The sequence below is a fragment of the Lissotriton helveticus genome, chromosome 3_2 (assembly GCF_964261635.1).
Source record: "Lissotriton helveticus chromosome 3_2, aLisHel1.1, whole genome shotgun sequence".
In the NCBI taxonomy this organism is placed as follows: domain Eukaryota; kingdom Metazoa; phylum Chordata; class Amphibia; order Caudata; family Salamandridae; genus Lissotriton; species Lissotriton helveticus.
Genome location: NC_136062.1, coordinates 86,980,701 through 86,999,784, shown reverse-complemented (window position 1 = coordinate 86,999,784; position 19,084 = coordinate 86,980,701). Strand labels below are relative to the sequence as shown.

Here is a 19,084-nt window from a genome sequence, read left to right as displayed (position 1 = left end):
ATTCCTGACCCCATCGGAATTCTGTGGCCTGCTGTAACTCAGCAAATCGGGTGCCTTTCACCAGGAGATTCCATTTCAAACACTGGTGAAAAATGCAGAATGATCATGTAAATTGGGACCAGATTTACCCCAGTAATTACTAATTAATAAGGGGGCCCCTGGGGTCCCACTCCTAATACTCGATAACTCCACCCACAGGAGCAATTGATGCCCTGGTATTGGTAACTCCTGGGAATGAGTTAAAGCACCAAACTCCAGGAGACTCCGAATTAGGCCCATGGTTCCTCCTATTGCCACCTCATCCTTCCTTGTTACAGACCAACCAAGCAACCCCAAGTCTCATCTAAAGAGAAGAACAATCTTCCTCTTCTTCTTTTTTTTAAGAAACAAAAGAAAAGAAAACACCTTCATTGCTGCTTTTTCCTTCTTAAACTGGATCAGATTCAATCCCAAGCTATTCTTATTTGTGTCCATTCAAGGCAGGCCTTTAGTCACTTCATCAATTTGTTTAGTGGTAGAACATGTCAGTTATTACATTTAAGTATGTGTATGGTCTTAGGTGTATTACTGTTGAAGATACTGGTCGGCGTGGTCTCCAGGACTGCAACATGTTTGCTGCAGTAGCAAGCATTGCTTTTTTACATTTGGTATTTGCTTGCAGTGCTTCAGGATGTGGAAACATAGTGTGTTGTCTGTAAGAATATCCCGGCCCCTTGGACTTTGCAATTAAAGTACCACACCAGTGCTTAAGGCATTTTTGTCATGGAGGGAGGAAAACCTGTTTCCATCCATCCTGAGCCATGAGAATAACCTTAACAGAATTATTCTGTGGTGCCCCATTTTAGTCCTTAGTTAATGATAACTGGAAATGCTAAATCAAGCAGTCTCTCCCTCTGTATGGGAACAAGAGCAGGAGGCTCCAATTAAATGAACTATGGTAGATAAGTATGCATACTTTGCATTACAAGAGGGGGAGTTTGACAGCCACGCTCACAAAGTTGTTAGGGCAGACGGTTGGATCAATTCCACTGCTATGAACCGCATTCCCAGATGGACGTCCTTAGCATAAGCAGCAGGAAAGGCCCTTCTCTCTTAATGGAAGGATATAGCTAATCGATCCCTTCTGTGTTTCTTGCCCTAATATTATCCACTTGAGCAATTTCTACTCTGAAGGTGGCTCCCCAAATTGCCAGCATATTCTCCCATGGATTGTTAAAGTATGCATTCTCTACCGATCCACTGGACTGGAACATGGATGTGGCAGTGCAAAAAGAGTTTTGCTCTAGTATGCATGCTCCTATACTGTTAAATTAGGAGGGGAAGAAAGGAGAAACCTGAAGCACATCCATAACATCTTTATCCACCTGCAGGTTGTTGAAAGGGCATCTTCCAAGGCCTCTGACATCCTTTTGGAGTCTGGGTCTCAGGTCAGGTAAGCTGTCTCCTGCAATACTTTGTCCAGGAATGGAATGCCTTCATCTCTGGTCTGTGGGTGTTGCTGCTACTAACTGAAAGTTAACATTTAGCTTTGAGTTCCCCTCTGCAAGAACCAGAAACTGTAACAAATCCCATACAAAAAAGTCAAGTGAAACCAGCAGCTCTAGAAGAAAGTCATTTCAGCTCATCTCGTGAAGCTGGCCAGGATGCCAGTCACTTCTTTGAGTGTTAGTTAGGTGTATGCTCAATGGTGTACTTGATGCAAAAGTCCTATGCACAGTTATGGTTGGACATAGATTTGAAAAAAGTGAACACAGTGGTACCATAACACCCTTTCAGGAAGAGGTTTCCTCCTAATGATTATTTCTTTAGGGTAAACAGGGAAATTTTAAGTTTCTCTTGACCAAAATTATTCTTACCTACATCTTCCTATTCATCCTGATGTTTTAGTTTGTTTCACGATCGGTAGTCATATCCTTCAGGTTGCTACCCTGCCATTTAGTCTGACATCAGCAGTTACAGTGTTTATCAAATGTTCTGGCACATATGGAAGGAGCAGTGCATCTCAGGAGATGCAGAATGGTTCCTATATTAATCATTGCTTCATCTTTGCACCTTCTTTTTCAAAGTTGGAATCCACCAATAGCCAAGTGTATGTGCTCCTTCCTTCTCTCGGTTTTCTACTCAGTTAGAATAAGTCCTATTTTCAAACCAGCAGCTGCTTAGAGTTCATTGAAGGCGAGAGGCATGGGAGAGTCTTTCCCATGCCGCTGAGCCCAAAGGTAGTGGGATCAAGTTGCAGTTTGGGATGAGACATCCACAGATGAGACCGGTTCTACCTGTGTGAAACTGACAGAGTTGAAGGTGAAATGGCGGCCTGTACTGAGGTACCCTAGTGGCTCAACTACTCTTTATGCCTTTGGTTTTATATCTAAAGAAGCTTGGATCTTATTGCTTTCTAGTGTCCATCACCTGTACCGGTATTCCAGCTTGTCAGAGAGGAATTTGACTTGTTCGTTGGTTCTAGAAAATCATACATCTTTCTGTACCCTCCACTTATGTCAATTGGAGGGTGCTGAAGGACGACAAGCCTAGAAGATCACTCTGTGCAACAGCTGCAGGATAAGTACACTTTTCCAGCTGGAAGGAACTATTGATGATGCACCATGCTCTTCTAACGTTTGCTCCCAAGATCCTGGTGCAAGTAGTCTAGGTAAAAATTCAAAATTCAGGCGGTTAGGAGCTTATTGAATGGTGTTTGTGTTGTTGGTTGCTGTGGAGATGTCATAGGGCAATGCAGAATCTGATTTGTTTAAAGACGCAATATCCTCTGGGGAAGCAGATCATCTCAGTACTTTAAAGCTATTCTCTGCCTGTGCCTTAAAGGAGCTGACTGAGTGAACTGGCTCTATGTGGCCTAAATCTATGCACACGAAGTTATGCACTCTTTATGGTATTTTGCTCAAGGACATCGCACATCATTCCCTTGACGTTAGACGTCTTTTTATTCAATTAGCTGGAGATTCTTCTTTATGCATTCAACCTTTTTCTTTCCAGAATTGCTGTAGATGCTGTGATGCCAGCTGGCCATTGTTAGCCATGTCAACCATGGTTCCTGCTACTCAAGAAACCCAAGTTAGAGCTTCGGTAGAGGATTGCTGTGCCTCTGTACACCCTGTGCTTTGTGAGTTTTTCCCTTCTAGTCTTTCAGTGGTTTGACTGGCCATAGAGAGGATAGGATAGCATGGGCTGGGTTCCTCAAGAGAAATGTCTGTTCATGTTCAGGATTCATAACATGAGGCTAATTTAACTGCTTATATCTGGCACTGGTTACATTTTGTTATTTTGTGATTATCAAAGGTTTCGCGATTTAGAGTAAAATCTGTAGCTCGTTTTAGAATTCTTCTGTGAGAGGTTTGTAATGGAGTTTGCTGTTTTCATGCTGAAGAACCTTTTCTGAGTTTTGGGACAGTGTAGCTGTTGTTGAAGTTCTGGCTACAAGGAGTTTGCATCGTGTTTAGCTCAGGAAACCTTTAGTACTTAGATCTAATCCTCCCATGGATAGAACCATACAGTTGAGCTTTTGAGGTGACCTTCAATACTGTGACACACAAGTTGGTTCCTCTTGCAGAATTGGGGAACTGGGTGCCTTAGTGGACTCTGAAACAAACATGAGGTTTTCTTCAATAGGGTTGTTTTTGTGCTTTTAGCCTAAGGCTATTTCTAGCTTTCATTTGGAGCAGGATTTGGTGATACCTTACTTTTTAGTCCAAAGCCGGCATTAAAGGTAGAGATCCATTTATATACATTGGATTTGGGTAAAAGTAATCTAATTTTTATGGAATATTAGACTCAGTTTTGTAAGATGGTAGCATTTCTTTCACTTTTAGAGTAATTAAGATAGATCAAAAGCCTCCTAAAACTGCATCGAGGTTAATATTCCACTGCTAAGGCCTTGGTGGCCCTTTGTAGGGTTACTCTACCCGGGGATGGTTATATCTTGAAACACAAGTCAAACCGTGTTATTGCATGAAATCTGTTCCACATTTACTTGTGTGCCAGGATCGTCTAGCACTCCAGACTAGTGGAAGGATTGTCTTATTACAGTTATTGTAGGTTAAACTGATCTAATCAGTAGGTTTTTGAAGATACTGGCTGCTCCTCATTAAACACAGGTTTGTGCTAGTAATAAGAGTGTGTATATTTTTTGTCACTTTTCAGTACAGAGACGGATTGCTACTTATTGTATGCTGACTGTAATTAGAACTGTGATGAGAAAGAAACATGTAATTATAGTACCAGTAATCTTCACTACTCTGAGTTATATTCTTCCTTGCCGTAGTTCTTCTATCTTATCCCTCACCCCAATATCTTCCCATAAATGCAATATTTTCCCATCAATTACTTGTATAGTTGCTAATCATCTGCAACATGTTAACTTTGGTCTAGATCCGGTTGTGCAGGAAGGAGTGCAGGTTAAAATTATTGGAGAACAGAACATTATACTAGCAGTGGCATAGTGTTGCCTCACTCAATGAAAACTCATTCTAGTAAGGTGGACTACTACAATGTGAACCGTCATATCATTTATAATCTCTGAAAAGGCAGGAGTCTTTGCATTTGTGCCTATCATGGAGGGATAAGATTGCGCATTCCAGCATCAGTCACACACTTGCAAGAAATATTAATGATGAATAAATTCGGAGATATCAGCTGTGGGTATAGGGTCGTGCACTGCTGTTAAACCTATATGCTATTTTCTTGCTTTCGGGCCTCCAGGGCTCACCCCCCGTCTGGAGTGTTGAGTCTATGAACCACAAGTAGCAGTGATACCTAGCTGGGTATTACTGTCCCCCTGGGCACCGATTCGTGCTGCGTAACCAGCTCTAAATGTTCAATCCGAAGTTAAAGTTCAAATTGATTACAATGATGCATCTTCAAAAAATGTTTTTGTTATCCATAATTTCATTTATTCCTCATGAAATCCAATGCATTTCGGCAGTAATTTCTGCCAGTTCTACAATAATCAAAAAATAAAAAAATCATCATCAGTAATGTCATCAAACTCATTGCATGTACTGTTATTAAACGTCTTAACTCATTTATATTAGTACTTGGTTATATACAGCTCTAAATTCATTTGGTGCGCGTTACATATTGTTCGTCTCTCATTGAAAAGAACCGTGTGAACATTAGGACTATCTAAAGGTAACGTTGAATGGCTTTCACTGTGTATTTGCTTCACGGGGATATTGCTGTTAACTTCTCTGGCGGGTGTCCGCCGTCTTTATGTTTACTATTAAGTCGCCGCTGATGTTCTACCCTCGTAACTAATGATATCGTTTCAACCTCACTCAAGTGCGCTGGCCTTTCTGGTTAAACAACTGGTGAGATGCTGCTCAAACGCCGTATCTACAAACAATACTGGCATCTTAATTGCACAGCGGCTTACGCGCTCTCTATTTAGAGCCCCCCGGTCTTTAAGATTCAAAACGCTCACCTCGGCGTGTGTTACGCCCTGCTCGATAGTTCAAACGACTCACTACCTCTCATCTCTTCCGGTAAGCGTTGAGAGGAGTTCACACCTGCGCACTGATATCGCCTCCGCGATTTTTTGCTTGCACTATAACTTTATTGTTCACTAAGTTAATGCGAGGGTTACCTGTTCGATCCCCCCTGGTGCCCGCTTCCACCCGTGATGGGTACTGCCTAAAGCAGGTGCCCTATTTACAATGGTTAAATGTAACTTTTAAATAGATAGTTTAAACTAGGACATGTGTATTTATAAGTAACATAAAAACTCAGTCCGTTCATTGAGTCCGCCTGGTTTCAGGCTGCAGAGATTATATATCCAAAATTCTCCTGTTTTAGTAAACTGGTTTTATTGGAAGATCCTTCTCTTTTGGGCAATATTTCCAAAACGCACACTTTTAATTGGCTGACGTTGTGCTGCTTCTGGGTGAAATGTTCTGCAATGCTGGTCTTCAAGGATTTCAACCTTATGTTGATTTTGTGCTCATTTATACGTGTTTTCAATTTTCTTTCGGTGTGTCCTACATAGACATCTCCACATGGGCACTTTATCATGTAAATTAAGTTAGTAGAGTCACATGTCGCATTCACTTTTAATGATATGGGATGCCCCTTTTGAGGATGTGTTATGATGGATCCTTTTATGATGTTGTTGCATGTGTTGCAGTTATAACAAGGCACTGTGCCCCGAAAGGTGATTTTACTGGTTTCTCCGCTTCTTGGTTTAAGGAAATCTGCGACGTTTTTTGCGCGGGTGTGTGCAAATGTGGGTTCCTGTGCGAATATGCCTTGGAAATCAGGTTCCAGCTTTAACATCGGCCAATGTTTTTTGATGATCTGCTTAAATTGTGTGCTAACTGTGGAGAATTTACTCACGCATGTGATGCGGTTACTGGATTTTTTCTCACTCCTTTTGAGGAGGTCTCGCCTTGGTTTTGATTGAGCTCGGGTTAGTGCCGTTTGAGTGACCTCCTGTGGGTATCCTCTATCACTGAATCTCTTTGCCATGTTGTTTAGTTGTTCTGTGCATTGTGTAGCCTCTGAAACCACTCTCTTGACCCGTAACATTTGAGAATATGGCAGATGTTTCTTGAGGGCTGGAGGATGGTGACTGTTATATTGTAATAAATTGTTTCTATCCGTGCTTTTGCGGTACAGATTGGTAGAAAATGTATTTGTTTGTTTGGTGATCTCTACATCTAAGTATTGTATGCATGTTTCGGCAATATTCCATGTAAATCCTATTCAGTCCAACCTAGTATCCAAAAATTTTATTTGTTCTTCCAAAGAGTCTTTGGTGCCCCTCCAAATGGCAAAAATATCATCTATGAATCTTACATACATGACTATGTGGTGGTTCCAGATGAGGTTTTGGTAGACGTATTCTTCCTCGAATGCTGCCATGAACAGGTTGGTATACGCCGGTGCGGCGCAATTTCCCATTGACGTACCATTCTTTTGGATATACCATTTATTTTCATGTTCAAAGTAACTATGTAGCAGAGTGAACTGCATAAGTTCTAATAAAAAGACTTGTAGTTCTTGTTGGTACTCGCTATCCAAAAGCGCTCTTTCTATGGCTTCCAGCCCTTGTTGGTGAGGTATCGAAGTGTAAAGGGCTTTTACGTCAATAGTTACCATGACCATGTTTTCTTCGGGTCGGATGGTAGATAGTTTTAGTAGGAAATCTGTGGCGTCTTTCAGATATGATCGAGTTTTTTTTTTTTTTTTGAAAACTTTTTTATTGAATATAAAGAACAAGAAAATAGAGAAACAAAAGAAAACAAGGCAGTCCAGTACAAGCATGTCATCATGTGGTTTTGCGGGGGGGGGTACAAACGTAAAGCTAACAGTATCGCATTCAAAATATACTGAGGGATGGGGGGAAGAGAAGGAGAACAGAAACAATCAATATATCTATACTTCTGCGGAGGAAACATCAGGTTGGGAGGAAGACAAGTCGGTATCAAATTCCGAAAGGGGGGGGGGGTACATATATCTCCACGGTACACGTTCCATTGAGTCCAAATTTTCCCCCACTTGCCAGGTCTGCCCCGGGAGACATACACAGTCTTTTCACGAAACATGGACCAGTCCATGTTCTGTTGCCATGCCAGAACCGTAGGAGGCCTCTGAGCGCCCCAAAGCTGGGCAATGTCACGCTTGGCTATCATGTTACCCAGTGTCACCCATCGAAGCTGCGCTTGGGTACAATCATTCGGTTCCCAAACATTCAACAAGCATCTCCGCGCTTCAGGCTTCAACCGCACACCCGTAACCTCACTCATTACATCATGCACGCGATTCCAATAGTGTAGTACAGCAGGGCATTCCCAAATGATATGTAGGAACGTGGCCACCATACCGCAACCACGTCTGCACAATCCATCCGCCGAGAATCCCATGCGCACCAGACGCCGACCAGTCACATATACCCTATGAAGAATTTTGAGCTGGACAAATCGAAGGCGTGCCGGAATAGCTACCTCCTTAGGAGAAGAGAGCGCAGCCTGCCAGTCCTCATCATCCAGCTCCAGACCATCACTAGTCCACAACTCCCGAAGGCTATCCAATAGATCAACCCTAATATTGATTAACTTTTTATAAATGAGGGAGATCGTGCTATCAGGGACATGCCCATCCAGTATCCGATCCTCAAGCGGGGACGCTTCCGGAACATCCAAACCCAGGGGGAAAACAGACAGGACCGCGTGTCGGACCTGCGCATATCTAAAGGATTCTCTATCATTCAGCCCATATTCAACTTTCATTTCATCAAACGACTTGATCCTACCCTTGATCCTACCCTTGATCCATACATCATCAACCTTGCTGATCCCAATCATGTCCCATCGATCGAACCCCTTCCACCGCCAGAGGGAGCCAAGTTTATCCGAGGCATAAAGCGGCGTGGCACGGGTTAACTTATCAGCCCAGCCTGTAGCAGCCGTGGCCCGATGCCACACCTGCACGACTGTTTTAGTGGGCCCCGTAAGTGACCCGACGGTCAACTTCGCATACAGAGCCCTGTTGTAGTCACCACCGGGCAACAACCATTTATCCATCGCAAAGGCCGGATTTGGCGAAGGAGTGTAGGTGCCATGATTGATGGCCCCCAGCTGAGAGGCCCGGTAGTAGCGACGGATGTCAGGGAGAGCAATGCCGCCATCGTACCACGGGAGTGTAAGCTTCGAAAGGGCAATGCGAGACCGGCCCCCCCATAGCAACTGCCTCTGGAGGCCCTCAATCTCCCGAAAATAGCTAGCCGGTACAACATCGAGCGTATTCTGAAGCGCATAGAGAAATCGGGGGAGCGACATCATCTTAAACAACGCTGCTCGTCCCAGAGGAGAGAGAGGAAGCCGACTCCACGTTCCAACATCCGCACGGAGGCGCTGGAGGGGGGGCAGCAAATTGCGTTTATATCGAAGTGCGGGGTCCAAGGTAATAAAGATCCCCAGATACCTAAAACCCTCCAGCGCCACCGAGATGGGACAGCCACGTGGCAAAAGTGGAGCGTCACCGGAAAGAACATAAATACAGGATTTTGACCAGTTGATAACTAGACCGGAATTTTTATGAAAGGAAGTCAAAACATCAAAAAGGACGATTAACGACTTTCGAGGTGACGTAAGGTACAAAAGTATATCGTCTGCGTACAGAGATATCCGATCCTCAAAGTCCGGGGACCATCTAATTCCCCTCAAGGACGGTTCCCACCTCAACCAAGCCGCCAGTGGTTCCAGAGCTAGGGCAAACAAGAGCGGGGACAAAGGACAACCCTGGCGTGTCCCCCTACCAAGAGCAAAGGGGGTCGAGGCCCGCCCATTCACCACCACCCTGGCTAAGGGGTCAGCATAGAGCAATTGCACCCAGCGAATAAAGGCGGGTCCAAAACCGAATTTACTGAGGACCGCCCAAAGATAAGGCCACTCGATCGTGTCAAACGCCATGGTGGCGTCCAAGGACGCCAAGATGGCCGGCTCCCGCAGAGTCCCCGCTCTCGCGAGGACTCCATGCAGTCGCCGAAGGTTAAGTGCCGTGTTTCGGTGCGGTATAAAGCCGGACTGGTCCGGGTGAACCAGATCGCCTATAACAGACACCAGACGATTAGCAAGGACTTTAGCTAGGATCTTAGGTTCAGCATTGATCAGGGAAATAGGTCTAAAGGATTCACAACGGTCACGCGGCTTACCCTCCTTATGGATAACTACTATGGAGGCCAGTCTCTGGTCAGGAGGAAGAAACCCCTCCTCCAGTGACTCCAAGAACATCGATCGGAGATACGGGGCCAGTACATCCGGACAGAGCTTATAAAGTTCAATGGGGAGCCCATTCGGGCCCGAGGCCCGCCCCGAGCAAATCGAGCGGATAGCGGTCGCAATCTCATCCGCAGTGGGCGGAGCTTCCAACAGATCCCTCTCTTGATCAGACAGGCATGGGAGCGAGATATGACGTAGAAGCAAGTGGGAGTCCCGCTCCGGCCGATCGGACACCGAGGAGTACACCACCCGAAAATAGTCAGCAAAGCGCGTCACGATTCCAGCTGGATCAGTGACATCCACACCATTTTCATCCACCACAACAGGAACTACCCGACTCGCACATTCTCTCCTATCCAACCAAGCCAGCAATTTCCCAGCCTTATCACCCACATCATACAGCCGCCCCTGCCGTTCACGACCCATCTCTTTCGCAGCATCAGTCACCAGCGCTCTATATTCAAGCTGTTTCAGGTTTAGGAGGTGCAGCTTCTCAGGGGAGACCCCAGAATCCAACTCCCCTTCAAGGGCGGAAACTTCAGACTCCAGACGGACGACCTCCTCCCGCCTACATCTCTTAACATGGCCAATCGATGAGAGGGCCTGGCCTCGAATTACAGTTTTGTACGCTTCCCATAGAGAAACAGAAGAGGTCACTGAACCAACGTTGTCAGCAAAGTAGTGATTGATCGCTCCAAGGAGTTCCTTCCTGATCTTAGGATCGCGGAGGTACCACGGGTTAATCGGGGCGAGACGACCCTCCGAACCCAGATGTGCGTTCACAACCAACCACAACGGGGAATGATCCGAGATACCCCTGGCTAGATGTTTAACCTCCCCTATAAGGGAAGCCTGAGAGGAGGGCATCAGTACATAATCAAGTCTCGAAAGGCTACCGTGGGCCCCAGAGTGGAAGGTATACTGGCGTTGCCCAGGATGATGTAAACGCCAGCAATCAGCCAGCCCCAGCGCCTCCAGGAAGTCCCCCAACCAGGATTGAGATTGTGCGATAACACGGGGAGGGTAACGGTCAAATGTCCCAGACACTACCGAATTGAAATCCCCCCCAACCACCAGCAAACCTTCGGGGACCCCCAGAATCACTCTTCCCAGATCGGCATAAGTCGTAGTTTGGAGGCCCGGAGGTATATAGACCGAAAACATAGTGATCACCTTCCCCTCCCAGCGCCCAACAATGGCGGCGTACCGCCCTCTATCATCAAGTATAATATCGAGAGGGAGGGAGGGAGGTCCGGACCATAATACCCACCCCCCTGGAGCCAGAAGTGAAACCTGAGTGTGCAATGAGACGATAGCCACGCCTATTCAGTGCATGGCACGTGTTGCCGAGCAGATGCGTCTCCTGAAGCAAAACCACATCCGGAGACAAGCGTCGCAGCATCTGCAAAACCACCCCCCTCTTAATTCTATCACCCAACCCATTGACGTTCCAACACAGTATACGTAGTCCCCTATCCCCCATCCCACAGGCCACCCCAAGGCCCCCCCCACCCCCAACGCAACACGTAAATACAGAAGATCATCAGTACAGTGCCTTGAAGAAAACAGAGAAACAAAAATCGAAACCCCTCAACCCCCCAAAACATCATCATACCCCCCACCCCGCACCCCTGCCTAAGACTCAAGAGCCACCCCAACTTGCAGTGTGCCTGTCGCCCTAATATACAACTAATCTACGAAAAGAACCCCAGAGGAGGAAGATTCACCCGACCCCGCCCACACCCCGTTCTGACAACACAATAGCAAACAATAGTTGCGTAGCATCAAACCACTGCCGAAAGTCAACATGGCGGCCCGGGAGCCGAGTTCGCTCCTCATTCCTGCTCCACCGGGCCGTCCCCCGCACCACCGGAGTGATCAGGACGGTCAAATTGTTCTCGAGGGGGCAGTGAGTCCAGCCAGTCGCTGGCTGCTCCAGGATGAACAAAGAAAAATGTTCTATCATTGTAGACCACACGCAGGCGAGCCGGGAAAAGCATGGCATATTTCATGTCTCTGTCCCGCAGTCTCCTCTTCACCCCCTGAAATCCAAGACGCTGCTTCTGGACCTGCTGGGTGAAGTCTGGGTAGAAGTTAACCGAAGCATTCTCATAAGCCGTAGGGCCCGATGTGCGGGAAGCCTGGAGGATCACGTCTCTGTCACGAAAGTTAAAGATCCGTGGAATGATGGGCCGCGGGGGAGCTCCAAGCTTAGGCGGGCCACCCGGGATACGGTGGGCCCGCTTATGATCGAGTTTTTGACACTAATGGCTGAAGGTATCTGTCCAGATATTTACCCACTGGTTCGTGGATGCTTTGTTTGGTGGACACGATCGGTCTACACGGTGGTCTCTGTAGGTCTTTGTGTACTTTAGGTACCAGGTATATCGAAGGTGATTTGCAGTTTTCTTGAATTCGTTTTTTTTTTGTTTTGTCCGTTATGATGCCTAGATCATGGGCCTTGCCTACTATTGTTTGCAAAGTTTTTTTGATCTCCTCTGTGGGGTTAAGCTCCATCTCCATATACAAGTCTGTGTCCTTGAGGTGTTTTGCCATGGTTTCTTGATAGTATGTTTTATTGAGTATTACAAGAGCTCCTCCCTTATCTGCCTTTTGGCATATGATATTCTCATTAGTCGCTATTGATCTTAAGATGCCAAACTCCTTTTTTGTCATGTTCATTTTGTGAGCCTTTTTCTTGGTGTTCAATTGCTGTAGTTCTTTACTACAAAGTTGTTCATAAAGGTCTATTGTCTTGTGGCTTATTGGTGGCATGTACGTGCTACGGGTTCTTAGGCCCATCAGTTCATCAGGTTCATCTGTTTTCTGTTTTTCCACTACATTCTCAAAAAAGTGTCGCAAACGCAGTTTCCTTGTGAGTTTAAATAGGCTGACGTCTAGTTCCAATGTGTTTGTGTGAGGAGTAGGAACAAATGATAACCCCTTTTGTAGCGTTTCTATTTGTATGGAGTTGAGTGTAAAATCGGAAATATTCAACACTAGGTTTTTAGTGTCTTCTTCTTGTCTTTTTTGGATGTTGTTGTTCGAGTTTGGGGTTGATTTGACCCCTGTTCTTTTTCTACGTCCCCTCCGGGATCTTCCATTTCTATCCGGCCTTTCTCTAAAACAAGCTACCGTGGTTGATGTTGCTGCTTTTTCGCTCTGTTGTTGCTCCTTTTGTAGTCTGCCTTTAGTTTGGGTTGTTCTTTCACTGTCCGTGGAGGATGTGTCTGTGTGGGACGTGTATCCTTTAGTTTGTCTTTTCCGGGCGTATACTTCCGCCCATGTGTACACTTCATGTAGTTTATAGTCTAATGTGTCGCGCCTGTATTTGCGCAATTTGCGCTCATTGACCTCTTGAGAGTGTTTAATTAGTTCTGAGATAAGCATATGCTCTTATTTTTCATCATTGGCAAATGTTTGTAAGTGCATTACTTTGCATTCCAATTATTTCCTATAGCTCTAACTTCATATTATATATTTAACAATATGTATGTCAACCCATTGCAAATATATTGATAAAATAAGTATAAAATAGTCATGGATGTACCTGGTGGCTTGGAGATTTGATCGGGACATGGGCGAGCTGTGCATCTTGTGCTTCAGCTCCCAGGTTTAGATTTCTGTTTTGCTTGAGGTAATTGTTACTGCACAAACTATCTTTGTGGAGAAGGTGTTAAAGTTTGTGAAGACCTCTACCTTTACTCTAAAGGACATGTCTTTCATATCAGTCACTGATCCTCAATATACAGGGAGCAATGACGGAACCAAGGACTACAAACAAAGTATGTTAGTGGTAGACACTTCGTTCCCTTACAGTCTCACTAACCCGGATTTAATTTGATTGAGCCAATGCAGGTCCCTATGAGGTGTAGACGCCAGCATTACAAGGAGAGCTGTGTGTCCCTAAAAGCTAATCACACACATTTTGTACATAATTAAAACAGAGTGAGGTAGAAATGACAGATTTTAATAACTATTTACTTCTTTCCCACACAGATGCCTAAAGGAACAGATAAAACGTGGGCTCAGAAATTGTACAACACTCACGTAAACAAATCAGCACACTTTGAGAAGCCACGCATGTCGAACCAAGCTTTTATCATTTTGCACTTCGCAGACAAGGTAAAGATCTCATATCACGTTATAGATGTGTCCCCTTCTGGTGCATATGTCTTTTCAAAATAGCATGACACTAAACAAAATATTTTGTTATAAGTATGTATAATTTTTTGTGTACTTTAAATGGGTGTTGATAGCCAAATCCAGCTGAATTAGAGCATATGCTTTTACCCTCACATTTCCTGAGTTTTGTTTAACATTGATATAATTTACTTGAATGTGACTGTTACCCAACATCCTAATAGAGGAACGTGGTATGATGAACAGCACTTTCAGAGTCACAAGGGACGTGTATCAAAGCAGATGTTAATGCATTATTTGTAAAAACAGTCTTGATGTTGTTACATCACTACTACCGTTTAAATAAATGATGACATTTTGAATGCAGCAATGGTTATCAACTATATCATGTATCATTTTAATTTTGCAGTATGTTTCACAAACGTGTTTGTTTTAAAGAGAGTTTAGATTTTGATTGTATGTTTGTGGGATTTGTCATGCTGAACTCTGAAAATCATTGCCATGCATCTTATATCACAGATTTACAGATTATACCTGAACTTTACCCAGAGATTATTCATTTTCCAATGAAGCAGAAGTGTTGAGCACAGAACTTTATTTGTACCCTTACAAGGCAAATGTCTTCTTCAATCTGCTTTTCTGTATCACTTATTAACCCCTGAAAAGTGTAGATAGTGACTTTCAACAACCTACAAGCAGTACACATCTTGGTGTAACTCAAATGGTATGAGGCTATTCAAAAAGGCAACTTATACTTGTGGGTAATTTACACATGTAATTTACTCATGCACTTTCAAGTAAGTTTACTACTGTTGGCTATTCGCAAAATCCAAGTGTAAAGTTACTCAAAAGTTTAGACTTACACTTGTTCACCCCTTGAAAAAGGGAGTCGAGACACATTTATGAGTGTAAGTTACTACTGGCAAAAAAGAAACGGTGGTAAGTCCAGCACCACACACCACCTCATAGTAAATAACTGTATATTACAATCATTTTTAAAAATAGTTAAAAATATAATTAAATGTTAAAACATATATAAATATATATATATATATATATATATTTATTAGAAAGGGTTCCCCACACAGTAAAGTCCCAGGAAACACAGAAGACTCGCACTCCAGGGTCCGTGTTCGTATGTCATTTATTGGCGACGCGTTTCAACCAGGCGGTCTTCTTCGTTAGCCAGCCACATAAACACACAGTCACCATTTTAAAGCGCACTAAGGGAGTAGTGGAAACTGACATAGGACCACAACCAAATTAGAACTACAGTAATCGTAAAAACTACAAATGAAGTGAAGAAAAGACTCAGTAGTTCAATGGCTCGTAAAGACTGGTGCTTGAAATTAAATGTAACTAACATTACGATGTTTAAATAAACAAGCAATAGTAAATTAAATAATTACACTGAACAAATAGTTCCAATTGCGTTCAGGCCAAGTGGCCAAAGTTCTAAGCACTAGATAATGTATTTACATTTTTGCACCACATCGAGTCCAAATTAGCAACAACATCATAAATGGAGGCCAAGTGGCCGTTTGTTTCCTCTTGGCACGTAGAATCTATTACATATCTGACATTCGGTCAATACATTTATTCATGAGAAAGGTGGAGAATTGAAAATTAGATTTAAACAAAAAGACAAAATCTAGTACATATTTAATATTTAACTATAACATATTTTAATAGCCTTTTATTCAATGTAGGGACTAATGTGAATTAATTCTATACATCACTTTTAATATTTATTAATGCATAATATTTGTTTTTACTATAGGTGGGAATTATTTTTTTTAATTTAAACTTCGAACAAATATTTATCATTTAATATATGTTTAAATTCAAGATTTTATTTTAAAATTAAGTTCTCAGATATGATTTTTTTCATTTAATATTTTTGAAAAGCATGATGAATGACCAAAGGTGTCTTGGCACAGGAATTCACAAGGGCTGCTCTGCCAAGGGCTAAGGGCTTCTAATCTGAGGTGTACATCAAGGGAAAGAAAAAAGCCACATTTTGAGATGCTTTCTAGAAATCTGCAGACTTGGATGGTATGTCAAGTCCCAAGGCATTTGGTTCCATAACTGGGAAGTGGCATGAATGAAACTTCTGGCACTCCAGGAGGCGTTGTTAATTTTAAGAAGCAACATTGTCTTGGAGCCTGATGAGTGGAGACATATTCTGAGGTAACACAACGAGAATTCTTCCTTAAGGTATTCTAGGGCTACATTGTAGAGGGCTTTATATGCAATGCAAAGTGAAGTAAATGCCTCTTTATGATGGGAAGCCAACATAGCTTCTCCAGCGCTTTTGAGGTTGAATCAGACTTCTTGAAGTTTTTAAGGAGGCGTGCTGCTGCTTTCTGTAGTGTCTGAAGTTTTTTTGGAATGTCATTCTGCATGCCCATATATGGTGCTTTGCAATAAACCAACCTCGACAGTACCAGAGAGACATTGACTGTTTTCTGATGCTCATACAAAATGAATGGCAAGATTTTCTTAAGTGTTTTTAAAAAACAAAAACAAGAAGAGATCAGCAGTTAAGTCTGGTAAAACAAAAGTGAGTTGAAAGTTAAAAATAACTCCCAGAATTTTCACTTTGAAGACCGGAGTGAGAAGAGGGCCAAGAGTCAGTGGCCACCAGAAGGAGTGTCCTTCCTAAAATGGAACACCTTCGTCTTCTCTGAGGTTAAATTAAGGCACTGGTTTTTCATCCAACCGACAATAGCTCTTATACAGTTATTGAAATGTAGAGCACCCTCCTGCCTATTGCTAGTAATCGACACAACTATATGTATGTATGTAGAGGGAACATCCATCGGCCCCCAGCTCCCTGGTATACAGAGCAATTAAAAGTGGAAAAAACTAAATGCAAGGGACTTGAGAGGAAGTGGCGCAGGCATTACGATCCCCAAATCAAGGAATTGTACCGTAAGGCTAGGAACCTTTACCATACGGCTTGCTCCAGAGCTAAGGCAGTCTATATAACAGAGTCTATAAACACTGCGGCCAATAAAGCACGGACCCTTTTTAACACTGTTAAAGACCTTGCCGGAGCAAACTCTATGGCGGCTGCACCCCCACTTACCCCTCAAAAATGCCAAGATCTTGCCACGTATTTTGTGGAAAAGATCGAAACAATTCTTGGTAATATTAATTCTTTGGAGAGAGAGGACGAGGAAGTTTTTCCCCCACAAAGTCTTGGAGGAAGTCGACTTGACTGCTGGCCATATATTACCTTGGATACACTAAGATCTTTTGCTACCTCCATCAAATCGGGCTCTCCATGTGACCCTCTGCCAATTAACATTCTGAGCCAATTGGATGATGCCGCTCTGGGGATTATTGCCGAGACACTTAACTCCTCCATTCGCTTGGCATCCGTCCCGGCGTCCTGGAAGCATGCCATGGTCAGCCCTCTGCTGAAGAAACCATCTGCTGACCCAGAGGTATTGGCAAACTACCGTCCGATATCCCTGCTGCCTGCCTTCTCTAAAATTCTAGAGAAGCACATCCACAGTGTACTGTCATCGTACACGGAGAAAAACAACTTACTCCATTTTACCCAGTCGGGTTTCAGGGCAGGCCATTCCACCGAATCTGCCCTCCTGGGAGTTACGGAAAAGATCAGGGGGCTCTTGGACGATGGGCAAACAGTTGCTCTTGTCCTGCTCGACCTGAGCGCAGCCTTCGACACCATCTCTCACAACAGACTGCTTGCCAGGCTGAGTGGGGATGGTGTCGGAGGCACTGCGCTGGACTGGATTAGATCATATTTGAGCAGCCGGACGTTTCAAATCTCGTCCTCACAGGCCCAGTCGGATGTCTTTCTGTCACCCCATGGCGTGCCCCAGGGCTCAATTTTAAGTCCGTTGTTCTTCAACCTCTATCTCCGCCCCCTTGCTGACTTAGCAGAACGGGTAGGTCTTGAACTCATGACCTATGCGGACGATTCGCAGATCATTTTTTCCCTTACCAACTCAGAGTCTTCATCCCCGTCTGTACTGAAATTAGGTCTTCAGGAAGTCTTCAGCTGGATGTCAGCTAACCAGCTGAAGCTAAACGGGGAGAAGACGGAGATTCTTCTCCTAGGGAAAAAGCGTGATCTGTGGCAGGACTTTCATTGGCCGCCCTCTCTAGGCACATTCCCTACACCAGCAACCCAGGTTAGAAACCTAGGGGTGTGCATCGATGATTCTTTGTCGATGAAGCAGCAGGCCAACAAAGTGGCTGGGACTTGCTTCACGATCCTCAAATGGTTGCGGAAGATTATCTGGATGCTGCCCGTGGATACCCAGAAGACCGTAGTCAATGCACTAATTACATCTAGGCTTGACTACGGTAACATCTTATACCTGGGTTCCAATTTGGCAGTAATCAGACGGCTACAGCTTGTCCAGAACTCCGCAGCCAGGCTGTTATGTAAGATCCCGAGGACAGCGAGGATCTCGAAGCACCTCAGAGATCTTCATTGGTTGAAGGTGGAGAATAGGGTCAGGTTTAAAGCCTTGACTTATATGTTTAAGATCAGAGCAGGAACTGCCCCTAAATATCTGCAAAAATTGGTTAGGCCCCATGTCCCTGTACGAAATCTCCGTTCTCTCAGTGGAGCAACTTTCGTGGTCCCTAGATTTAAACTGGCCCGAATGGGGGGGAAATCTTTCTCCCATATGGGACCAGTTCTTTGGAACTCCCTCCCTCTAGCCCTTCGCAAAGATGACAATTTTGCCAGTTTTAAAAAAAATGTCAAAACGTGGCTGTTTAACAAGTAATTGTGGTTATTGACAGCTGTTGCCTTTTGTGGTTTGATCTTTGAGCCCTGGCGCCGGGAAACCCTTTGTGGGTATCTGTGCGCATTACAAATGCATAAAATAAATAAATAAATAAATATGTCATCCACGTAAGAGATAGTTCAAAAGCCAAAGGATCTGATCAGGTTTGTGAGTGGAGCCACATAAATGTTGAACAATGGGCTCAATGAAGTCTCTTGCGCAACACCACAGGGTAAGGAAAAAGGTTTGGAGGTAAAGCTTCCAAAAGAGACTGATTTCGATCTGTCACTAAGGAAAGAGCATACAAGATTGAGAGCTGAGCCTCCAATATCTATCTCCACGAGGCATTGTTTCAGAACTGAATGGCTTGTAGTGTCAAAGGCTGCAGAGAGGTGTAAGAGGACCACCACAGCTTTAACACCATTATCTATGATT

At 44.0% G+C, this 19,084-nt stretch overlaps 1 protein-coding gene across 3 annotated transcripts in view; it reads left to right on the top strand.

Annotated features, from left to right (window-relative positions):
• Positions 1-19,084, top strand: part of MYO5A (myosin VA) — a 665,088-nt gene that overhangs the window by 463,655 nt on the left and 182,349 nt on the right. For all 3 annotated transcript variants that reach the window (XM_078684842.1, XM_078684845.1, XM_078684843.1), the window contains exon 13: positions 13,731-13,856. In XM_078684842.1, coding sequence (XP_078540968.1) covers positions 13,731-13,856 — 126 coding nt within the window. The remainder of the gene's footprint in view (positions 1-13,730; positions 13,857-19,084) is intronic.